Source organism: Limulus polyphemus, unplaced genomic scaffold (genome assembly GCF_000517525.1).
Source record: "Limulus polyphemus unplaced genomic scaffold, Limulus_polyphemus-2.1.2 Scaffold8659, whole genome shotgun sequence".
In the NCBI taxonomy this organism is placed as follows: domain Eukaryota; kingdom Metazoa; phylum Arthropoda; class Merostomata; order Xiphosura; family Limulidae; genus Limulus; species Limulus polyphemus.
In genome coordinates, this window is record NW_013674269.1 from 14,574 (window position 1) to 26,638 (window position 12,065).

The 12,065-nt window shown below is 33.4% G+C and overlaps 1 protein-coding gene across 3 annotated transcripts in view; it reads left to right on the top strand.

Annotated features, from left to right (window-relative positions):
• Nucleotides 1-9,313, top strand: part of LOC106475491 (eukaryotic elongation factor 2 kinase-like) — an 18,315-nt gene extending 9,002 nt beyond the window's left edge. Inside the window, exons 5-12 of one of the 3 annotated variants that reach the window (XM_022379577.1) lie at nucleotides 262-411; nucleotides 892-1,152; nucleotides 1,832-2,182; nucleotides 2,748-2,882; nucleotides 4,438-4,629; nucleotides 6,399-6,514; nucleotides 7,304-7,482; nucleotides 8,490-9,313. In XM_022379577.1, the coding sequence (XP_022235285.1) occupies nucleotides 262-411; nucleotides 892-1,152; nucleotides 1,832-2,182; nucleotides 2,748-2,882; nucleotides 4,438-4,629; nucleotides 6,399-6,514; nucleotides 7,304-7,482; nucleotides 8,490-8,599 (1,494 nt within the window). In that variant the 3' untranslated portion in view covers nucleotides 8,600-9,313. Of the gene's footprint in view, nucleotides 1-261; nucleotides 412-891; nucleotides 1,153-1,828; nucleotides 2,183-2,747; nucleotides 2,883-4,437; nucleotides 4,630-6,398; nucleotides 6,515-7,303; nucleotides 7,483-8,489 lie in introns of all 3 variants that reach the window. The other 2 variants (XM_013936171.2, XM_022379578.1) reach the window with 2 other exon arrangements.
• Nucleotides 9,314-12,065: the final 2,752 nt, after the last annotated feature.

Consider the following 12,065-nt stretch of genomic DNA (forward strand, 5'->3'; position numbering starts at 1 on the left):
CTGCTATATTGTTTTTTTTATAGGTAGACATATTCCAAATGTATGTTATAGAACTCTGCTATATTGTTTTTTTATAGGTAGACATATTCCAAATGTATGTTATAGAACTCTGCCAAATGTATGTTATAGAACTCTGCTATATTGTTTATTATAGGTAGACATATTCCAAATGTATGTTATAGAACTCTGCTATATTGTTTTTTTATAGGTAGACATATTCCAAATGTATGTTATAGAACTCTGCTATATTGTTTATTATAGGTAGACATATTCCAAATGTATGTTATAGAACTCTGCAACAGATCTGGGAAACCTCTCTACCATTTGGAACATTACATTGAAGGAAATTACATCAAATATAACTCAAACTCTGGCTTTATTAGTAGAGAAGCAATTCGACTGACCCCTCAGGTAACTACCCTTTACCAGCCACCGGCTAGGAACTTGTATACCTAATACTCAATATCAGAGGCAATAGGCTTATTAGAGTTTCTCTGCATTAAAAGTCAGTTTGGTTAGTTTAAAGCCATGGGTACAAACTCATTAAACTAAATAAAGCAACTGAGCAATTGAAGGAGGTTTTTAGTGTCCCCATTCTTCAACACATGTTCCCCAGAAGGGTGTATAAAACTGAATGAAATGATCTCATTTCCCATAATACTTTAAATGAACAACGTTCTCACCATATCTGCTTTGTTCTCTCCATGCAGTGTCAATGTAAACAGTGTAGAAGTAGTGTTATATTGAGGTTTGTTTTTCGTCATTTGCGAATATTTTTTGGCACAGTGATAGATATTTATCAATGCTGAAATTTGTAAGTTATATTTTCAGTAGTTTACTTGATGTTCTCTGTTTTATAAGGTTAGATGAGTCACTACTTGTTTTTGTTAGGCTTTCAGCCATTTTACCTTTGAGCGGTCAGGTCATGAGCTAATCGTGGTCGACATTCAGGGAGTTGGTGACTTGTACACTGATCCACAAATCCACACAGTTTCAGGAAAGGAATATGGGGATGGAAACCTTGGAATAAAAGGAATGGCCTTGTTCTTCCACTCGCATGTTTGTAACAATATTTGTGGAAGCCTTGGCCTTTCACCTTTTGACCTTGCTCCATCTGAGAAGAGAGTCAATAAAAAGATTTTACAGACACAGGTATAGCAATTAGTTATATTTATACATTTTTTTAACAGATTGATTTACTACTTTTGGACCTCTCAGTAACTCAGCTGTACGTCCGGAGACTTATAACACTCAAAACTGGGTTTTGATACCTGTGATGCCCACAGCACAGATAGTCTATATAAAAAAACAAACTAATTAATTTGTGTATAGTATTAATTTATTGTTCTACTTTTATACTCAAGAGTTTGGATGATATATAAAGTGGTTGTTTGAAGAAAAATTATGTTTGATTTATTTTATTTCAGGAAAGAATAGATAATTATTGGTTTCGTATTTATTTAGATACCTTTTAAATTAATTTGGACAGAACAAAATGTTATTGAACTAATAATTGACCACAGTTTTTAACCTTAAATTGGTGTGATTTCTATGCCTAAATGACCAAAGCATACTAACCACATATGATTTTATTTAGGACCAAAAACGTTATTTGTCTTCTCTTATATTTGTTACTTTTTTATGTGATACTTTTTAGAGACACTCTTCAATGGGGTAATTCAATTTGCAAGAGACACCTGTTGTCAGTTTGAAATATTAAGCTACATTACAGTAAAAATGTCACAAAAACATAACGGTCCTTTAAGCTATTTCTCCTGGAAATGTTTGTTTGATTTTGTAATTAAAGTTCCTTATTTTGAATCCGTAGCAGTCTTGCAAGACCAGAGTTCGTGGTACAGAGGAAATTTGCATTCTTCCTTCTCAGTATGAGCGATCTCATCTGACAGAATTTCTGCGTGCTCGTACTCCGACATTTAGCGATTCGTCCCCCCCAGATAGTCCCATAGATGCCGAAATCAGCGATTCCTCTCGGCAACCAAGAAGTAGTGAAAGTAGCAATCGCACCATGAGCTACAGCAGCGAAGACATGGATGGGAAAGACGAGGAGAAGAGCGAGGATGATTCGGATGACTGCTGCAATCTTGGGAACAGCTCGGACTCTTGTATGGGATCTTTACGGAGGAACAGATATGACTCTGAGAGCAGCGCCACATCAGTTGATGTGAGAACGTTTGTTAATGTTAGAGGTTCACATTAAAAGCATTCTTAAAGTCTGATTAAAAAAAAAGTACCGAGAAAGTTAATTTATACTTTCTCTTCATAAGCCTAGATTTTTCTCACGTTTATTTCCAGTTTTCTAATTCTCTCCTTAATAATGTTGGATGAATAAAATGTCTAACTATGCTTTTCAGTACACTTCAAGTTTTTTTAAAATAAACCGTTTACAAGTTTTATTTCACTTTCATTTAGTTATGTGGCCAACAGTCAGTGAATGAAGTAAAAGATTCACTTGCAAGATTGTGATTAGTTGATGGAGATGACGATAAGAACATAAATTCTTCCGTCTGTGTAACTAAATAAACATATTTACTTGAATAGACTGAAATACATTTGACATTTAAGAATCTATTTTAAAAAATCAATCTAATGTTTATGGATTTCTTAAAGATCTCTTTCGTTAGTAGCTGGGATGGATGAACGGTTTAAAATGTTTGTCTTGGTTTTTTTATTTGGGTAAAATATCTCATGCTACAGTAAGTAATTGGAATACGTTTTAATCTTTCCAGGAACATGATCGTATAGCTTTCCAAAACCTACTTGCTCGTAAGTCTCGCCCTTCCTCTGTCCTTAATGAAGTCCAGCTAAGAAAGTTGATGGAAAATACCGACAACATAAAGTCAGAGACTTCTGTGCTGGGACAGGTGTAACATTATTTTAATAAATACAGTAATCATTATAGAGTATGTTATTAATTAAAAAGTTGACTAATTGCTATAGAATGTTGTAAGAAGCAGCAGAAACCCACAAACAATTTGTGATCAAATTAGTGTCAGGAATAATACAAAAGAATTCTAATAGCAGACTCTGAAATCTATAAGTCCACTTGTCTAGGCCTAACATTAGTTAAGTCTTTATTAAGTTTGGCTCATATCTGATAAACGAATAAGTTAACATTGAAACTTGTGTATGTTTAGTAAGGGCTAAAGTTTACTTAATGGCGGAATAATACGAAAGAATTCTAATAGCAGACTCTGAAATCTATAAGTCCACTTGTCTAGGCCTAACATTAGTTAAGTCTTTATTAAGTTTGGCTCGTATCTGATAAACGAATAAGTTAACATTGTAACTTGTGTATGTTTAGTAAGGGCTAAAGTTAACTTAATGGCATCAATAAACAAACTTATAAATGTTATTCTATGGTCTAACATTAGACCTTGTTAGAGACTTTAAGCCTTTAATATGTTGTTGTATAAAATATATTTACGTCTGTCTTTTGTTTATATTCATTCAAATGAAGTACATGTACAGCTAGATAGTCAGGTGTGCTTACATTTTCAGGATAGACAAAAAACCATATATTACGACAGATTAGGGATAGAAATAAAATAGTGGTTTGGTTAGATTTCAAGTCGTAGATGATTATGCTTCACTTGGTATAGTGTTTGCAGTTTTGGTTTCCATAACTACCAAAGGATATTTACTTATTCAAGAGGGTTCAGAGGAAACCTAGTAAGATGACCCTGAGGATGGAAGGGTTATCTTATTAGGATCTTTTATTTTCTCTTGGGAAAAGAAGAGTAATGAGTAATTCTGTGGAATCCTTCAAGGATACTTGTGGGACCACTAGAATAAAATTCTCTGGTCTAATTTTTTTGCTTTATCCTGAATACAAGGGATTGAAAGGATACAAGTTTAAAATTTGGGTTAAGTTCCAGTTAAGACAGTTTAATTTTTTCACTGACAGTGGTGAAGGCCAGAATTTATCAAGAACTCAAGAGGGGAACCAATGATTTTTTGAAAAATAAAGGATGAATTTAAGTTTCTGTTTTTTCTTGGGGGGTGGATAGTCTTAAAGCACCATTTGGTGTTTCATAAGATCTACAATGATCCAATAAGTTTTAGACTACTTTAGGTATTTGTCTTAGTAGATTTCCATCACTTCGTGAATGGTCTAGGTAGGTATTCTCATGCCTGAGCTTCATCTGTCTTCAAGTAATTTAACTTCAACTTTAAACTATTTCATGCCTGTAATTTCACTCATAACCACTTCTATAAGGCCTAGCCTCCTCTGTGTCTCATCAGTAAATCTGCAGGCTTCCGACACTAGAATTTGGGTTCGGATACCCATGGTAAGCAGAGCACGGATAGCTTATTGTGTAATCTTGTGTTTAACAAAAAAACAGTATAAAGGTTATTTCAGAAACAACAAAAAGATGTTTGTAAAGTGTGATGAGACGTATCGTTGTTGATGTGTAGGTCCATCTAGAAATGGCCAAATACTATGAACTAGGACGATTTTTAGCAGAGGATGAAGAAGACTATGATCATGATGCTGCTCTCTTTCACATGCAGCATGCTGCAGATTGTGGTATTATGGAAGCTGTGATCATCATGGCTCGTCTCCACTTACATCTTCAGCATGACTTATTGGTTGGGATCTCTGTGACTGTAAGTATTATACACGCATCCATATCAATAGATATTGTCAGCCAGTCTTTTACATAAGGTCATATGGAAGAGGCTTAATAAGATGGACATTTATGTAAGGTTGCATGGAAGAGGTATGATAAGACGGGCTTTTATGTAAGGTTGCGTGGAAGAGGTTTAATAAGACGGACTTTTATGTAAGGTTGTGTGGAAGAGGTTTAACAAGATGGACTTTTATGTAAGGTTGCATGGAAGAGGTTTAACAAGACGGACTTTTATGTAAGGTTGTGTGGAAGAGGTTTAATAAGACAGACTTTTATGGAAGAAGTTTAACCAGCATGAATTATTATAGATTAATTTGAAACTGTATAACTGACCCAGGATTGAACCCTGGCCACAACACCACAAATCCAATCCTTTTCAGTACTTCTCTTAAAGTGGCACCAGCTTAGCAGCAGAAGCATTGAATATAAATAAATTAGTACTTAATGTGTAGTAATAATAATAATAAAATTATAACTAATTCATTATTAGACTTAATTAATAGCATCACAGTGTTAATCCATGCTATTTAGTAAAGTATATGTTTAATTCATTTTCAGCAAAACTAGGTTTGTATTGATATCTTGTGTAAGTGTGGTAAATACTCGTAAATTCAGAAATTAAACATTGTGGAATTAAACCTTGTTTTTTTGGTATATCGTGCACACTATCTCATAGGTTTCAGTTATGAAATCCATATTTTTTGTAAAGTTTTATTTCTTAGGAAAATGTTTAATATTCTAACTTGGGGGTCTGTTCTTTTTTTATTTTGTTTTTAGTATATTCAGAGAAATTTTTTATGTTAGTTGAATGATGTAGTAGAACAATAAATAAAAGGGAGAAAAAAAGAATGAACACCAAAATTTTCCCCTTGATGCTATCAAAACTAGATATATAATAAACTAAATATATCTGATTTTTATAGTTTCTTAAACATGGGAGAAACGGAACAAAACATTAGTTAACAGCGATTAATAATTGTTGTATTCATGTTTATATTTTGTACAATTAATTCATTTTTCACAGATAATTATATTAATAATAATAATAAATAAATAAATGTATTTTAAGTTTTTTTTAAATGTGCATATGTGCCGTTAACGTATTGTTTAACAGAATAAACAAGGAAAGCCACAGAAAAATGACAAGGTTTGTTCCAATGTTAACCGTAGAAATGATATCTAGTAAAACAGTGAAGCTGATGTTCAAAGAATAATGGTAAAATCTTTCTTTTTTCATCTTCTGCTAGGTGTAGAATGTGGATTGTGAACAGATGTTAGGACAACATTAAGTCAAACTTTAAAATAAAGTACCTAGAAACCAATCCTTATCATATCAAGCCTTCATTTAAACTCCCTTAATTTAATTACATCCAACCCATCTGAAGACAACCCGTTCTTCACCAGAAGAATCACGAAGGAGAAAACTATTGTTATATGAATGATACAAAAACTACAGAGAAAACTATTGTTATATGAATGATACAAAAACTACAGAGAAAACTGTTGTTATATGAATGATACAAAAACTACAGAGAAAACTATTGTTATATGAATGATACAAAAACTACAGAGAAAACTATTGTTATATGAATGATACAAAAACTACAGAGAAAACTGTTGTTATATGAATGATACAAAAACTACATTTCTTTTCCTTTTAGAAAAAAAAAGGGGGAATAAAAATATAGAGATTGTTTGGGTGTGATAGTTGTAAAAAGGATAACCTTGTTCTTTTTTATACTACAGGAGAACCAGGAGAAAGGTGTGGAATTCATGCTAAAGGCTGCCAAAGGAGGAGACAGAGCAGCTATCATTTTTATGGCTAAAGCTTATGATACTGGAGAAAACCTTGGGCTTGTAAGGTACTCAGATTGTTGAAGAAGGAATATGTTTTGTATAATTGTTGGATGATTAATGTAATAAAAATATCCTTCGTTGCTGTTTATTAAATCAGTCTGAAAGTGTATGATATAATAGTGTCTATGTTCTACTGAAGGTTTTCATTACCCTCATAACCAGGTTTGGGGTTCATCTTTATAAAGACCAATTATCTAAAGTGTGTAAGTTCAGTGTTTTAGGTTTCACAATCAATAAGTGTATGTAAATATTAAAATAATATTTCTAGGTGAGCAGAACTGTTTAATGAAGATTTTAAGATAACACTTATAATTAGTCAATCAGTTGTGTGATACATGTTACTCTGAATTGATATGTTTTCTAAATGTTACTTAAACTTTTAGAAGAATGTTAATAAAACTAGACAGTTCATAATTATCAATAACTTCTCATTAAAGAACTTAACTAAAATACTAACCCTGTAAATAATGTATTCAGTTGAATATTCTGGGCTGACTAAAAAGTATGAAATGTCATGAAACAATAATTATAATCCATTAATTTGTCAGTTGGGTATCCTCACTGTTATCAATGTCTCTGGCTATAATCCTAGTAGTTACTCGTGTGGTTCAGTCAATTTACGAGGTTGAGGTTAGCCATCAATCCTTTTATTAAGCTGCAACTGTAAAATAATCCCCACAGTAAAAAAATATATAAAAACATTTAGGGAGTTACAAAATGATTGAACTGACTTGGGCAATTGCCCCCAAAATTTGTAAAAAATGAGAAGTTATAAGGTGATGATTTTGTTGTAGGTCCAGGTCCTGGAAGGAGGCAGTTTACTGGTACGATAGAGCAGTCAATATGGAAGAAACTGATGCAGGAGGAGAATTTGACGCATGCATGGATGATCCTACTTACCAACTTCTGTCACGACAGGCAGACTTGTATCGTCAGGGAGGATTTGGCCTTGAAAAAGACCCTAACAGAGCAGGTGGGCATACATCAGGCTTCAAAACACACACAACAATCTGTTCTTCACACACCTTGTATGTTTGGTGTGAAGAACATATTGTTGTGTGTGTTTTGAAGCCTGATGTACTTACTTGGAGTATGTTTGGTGTGTGAAGAACATATTGTTGTGTGTGTTTTGAAGCCTGATGTACTTACTTGGAGTATGTTTGGTGTGAAGAACATATTGTTGTGTGTGTTTTGAAGCCTGATGTACTTACTTGTATGTTTGGTGTGAAGAACATATTGTTGTGTGTGTTTTGAAGCCTGATGTACTTACTTATATGTTTGGTGTGTGAAGAACAGATTGTTGTTCTACAGTAATCTGGTAGGTTGTACGTGTACACTGAGAACCATCTATTTTTACTTTGTTCTACAGTAATCTGGTAGGTTGTACGTGTACACTGAGAACCATCTATTTTTACTTTGTTCTACTGTAATCTGGTAGGTTGTACGTGTACACTGAGAACCATCTATTTTTACTTTGTTCTACAGTAATCTGGTAGGTTGTACATGTACACTGAGAACCATCTATTTTTACTTTGTTCTACTGTAATCTGGTAGGTTGTACATGTACACTGAGAACCATCTATTTTACTTGTTCTACTGTAATCTGGTAGGTTGTATATCTACACTGAGAACCATCTATTTTTACTTTGTTCTACAGTAATCTGGTAGGTTGTACGTGTACACTGAGAACCATCTATTTTTACTTTGTTCTACAGTAATCTGGTAGGTTGTATATGTACACTGAGAACCATGTATTTTTACTTTGTTCTACAGTAATCTGGTAGGTTGTACGTGTACACTGAGAACCATCTATTTTTACTTTGTTCTACTGTAATCTGGTAGGTTGTACGTGTACACTGAGAACCATGTATTTTTACTTTGTTCTACAGTAATCTGGTAGGTTGTACGTGTACACTGAGAACCATCTATTTTTACTTTGTTCTACTGTAATCTTGCTGATTATGTTTTACGATCCTCCAGGTGAACTGTATCAGGAAGCTGCCGATGCTGCTATGGCAGCTATGAAAGGTCGACTGGCCAATAAGTTCTACATGCTAGCAGAAGAGGCATGGGGTGAACTGGAAGAGTAAATTAATCCTTCAAGGAATGACCCGTGCAAGTTTTGAATGTTTTTCTACTGGTATTGACTGACAAGATTGTTGATACTGGTTCAGTGCTACAGATTAAAAAAATGACACTGTTAAATGTAACATAATTTCTCTACATTTATGCTATTATTTGAGATACACTTGTGAAATAGTAGTAGTTTATGTATATAACCGTGATCGCTGTGGAAATTAGACTAGTTTCAAAAAGTGAAACCCAGTGGAATAACATTTTAAAATCAATGTTAAGGATGCAAATGTTGAAATGTGGTATGATTTACGAACTTATGATCAATAAATGTGAAGACTGTGAAAGTTACGAAGGATTATAGCAGTTGGGATGAAGCGATGTGTTTTAGTGGCCCCTGGAATTTGTTAGGTATAAAAAATAAACTTTAGAATTTGTAGATAAAATGCTATCAAACGTGACAATACGAAGCTTTTATTAAATGTCTCAGAATCGTCATAATTCCATCATCGGTAGTCGAGAGGTACAAAAAATATTTCTCTCAACAGCCAAACACGATACTGTACTTCTTATAAAAAAAAATTATACATAAAAAAAACTCTTTTCTCATCCCTAAATAACACACAGTCTTCACTGGATTTAAACCTATTTTAAATATTTAACTTGTGCCAAATTTTCTCGTGTTACAATTGTATATAAAACTCTAATATGTTTAGTACCTCTGTTAAATTAAATGACAAATACCAGAACTATGTGTACTTTTTGTTTTAACAGTTGACATCTATGTAATTACTGCCACATACAGAACACGTGTAGGATATCGGTGATTTTACTTTACAAAAAACAAACAGAGTTGAACCACGAGTCACAACACCTTCCTGTGACGTCTGCTGAAACTAAATTAAATGACAAATACCAGAACTATGTGTACTTTTTGTTTTAACAGTTGACATCTCTGTAATTACTGCCACATACAGAACACGTGTAGGATATCGGTGATTTTACTTTTAAAAAGACAAGACGAGTCGCTGTGAGGCCGTTAGAAAATTGACGAACTTCTTAGAATAAACCCTGGAAATATATTTCACAAGAGTAACTGTAGAAACAATCACATAATAGAAACAGAGGAAGTGACAAACTGACTGTCACAAATTGTCATATTAAAACACAGGAAGTGACAAACTGACTGTCACAAATTGTCATATTACACACTTAAAATCCCACTTACCTGAAAATATACCACTAACTATCCCACAACTATTCTGAGATTTCCCCAATAACCGACACGAGAGGTCTCTACCAACAGTTAGCAAGACCAATGCTAGGCTGTAAAAACTTCAAAAACTAGCATGTTATATGTAATCTACTCATTTTTCAGAAAACGTAACTTGATGAAAAGCAAAACATGAATGTGATAATAGGAAGCATTTATTAAATGTTTTGGAACCATCAGTAATCTAGAGGTACAAAACAAACAATATTTGTAAGTACAACAGAAATATATACACAAGAAGTAAACCATTGGCAGCAGACGTCACAGGAAGGTGTTAGGACTCGTGGTTCAACTCTGTAAATTTGTCAAGTATTACACACTTTCTGTTGTTTACACAGTCATGGTAGTTTGATATTTCTCCAGTTTGTTATGTACTGTGTGTGATACCGGTGATTAGCAGGATGTACAAGTCAGCCAAATATGATGTTGGACAGAGTTTTTAAGATTAATTTTTCCTGCAGTATTTTCTGTCGGGTATCACCTTTGTTCTACTTGTTTCATAGAGCGATCCAAGTGATTGAAAGGGCGTACACTTGTATTTCCAACAACTAAACTGGTTATAATGCCATGTAATAGATGATAGCAACAGTTTTCATTGTCTGGAATGATCCAGACTTATGTAAATAGTTTTGATGGCAATATTTACTTTGTGGGAATATCCCAAACTTGTATAAATATGTTTGACTTCGTGGTATTAATGGTAAACCTTACCCGTGTAATATATTGTTTCTGTTTGTGTGCTACACACAATTTTTTTGTTTGTAAATATGTTTGAGAACAACAGTACTTTTTTTTAACGTGCAGTCTGACTGTAGTAATTTTACATAATTTTTACTTGTTTTTATGTTAAATATGACTTGCCAAATGTATGTTTCTTCACGAAGCATTATTGTCGTAAATCTTTAACATTATTATCTTCGTACACTTTTACGATGGTTTATTAAAAGATTAATTCATACTTGAAGTATTTTATATGTTTATTTGAATTATTTTAGGATTTTTAACTTAATATTACCAACATAATCTCTGTATGTTTTATAATAAGTCTGTTCTGGGACTTCCTGTTTTTACTTAGCATTGCTGTGAGACATTAAGATGCACTGTTTACTGTAGGATAATCTTTCTATTAGGCTTTGAATCTGATTGTTTATTATACATTAAACTTTGTGTAAAGTTTTGAATTTCATTGTTTACTGTAGGATAAGCTTCGTGTCAGGCTCTGAATTTGATTGTTTATTATACGATAAGCTTTGTGTGAGGCTTTGAGTTTAATTGTTTACTGTAGGATAAGTTTTGTGTGAGGCTTTGAGTTTTGTTGTTTACTGTAGGATAAGTTTTGTGTGAGGCTTTGAGTTTTGTTGTTTACTGTAGGATAAGTTTTGTGTGAGGCTTTCAGTTTTTTATTCTACAGTAAACAGTGCTTCGTGTGGGGCTTTGAGTTTCACTGTTTACTGTAGAATAAACTTTGTGCCAGGCTTTGAATTTCATTGTTTACAGTAGGATAAGCTTCGTGTCTGGCTCAGAGTTTAATTGTTTATTATACGATAAGCTTTGTGTCAGCCCCTGAGTTTAATCGTTCACTGTAGAATAAAGTTTGTGTGAGGCTTTGAGTTTCATTGTTTACTGTAGAATAAAGTTTGTGCCAGGCTTTGAATTTCATTGTTTACTGTAGGATAAGCTTCGTGTCAGGCTCAGAGTTTAATTGTTTATTATACGATAAGTTTTGTGTTAGCCCCCGAGTTTAATCGTTTACTGTAGAATAAAGTTTGTGTGAGGCTTTGAGTTTCACTGTTTACTGTCAGGACATGTATTGGCCCTGTGGTAGAGCTCTCAATTTTGAAGCTGACAAACATGGTTCTGATTTGTGGGTGCATTATAAGGTGGTAGGGTGCTGATGAATGGGTTTTTTTCCCCTGGTCAATAGTCCAAAATTAGGTATGACCACACATAAACGTAGTAGCTTTGCCCTAATTATAAATACCATCCTGTTGGGTTTAAATTTTTTGGTTATTACAAAATAGTACATTTGTGAGTTTAACAGTGTGAATGTTATTTTAGGTTATGAAGTAAGCTCTCAATCATAATATTATACTACCCTCTGTAAAGTTATTGGGAAGTTCAGTGAATACCAAGTTAAATTAGTGACATTTCTTTCTGTTTAACACCTTCTATGGTCAGTTATCTACATTAGTCCCGATGTAGGATCTCAG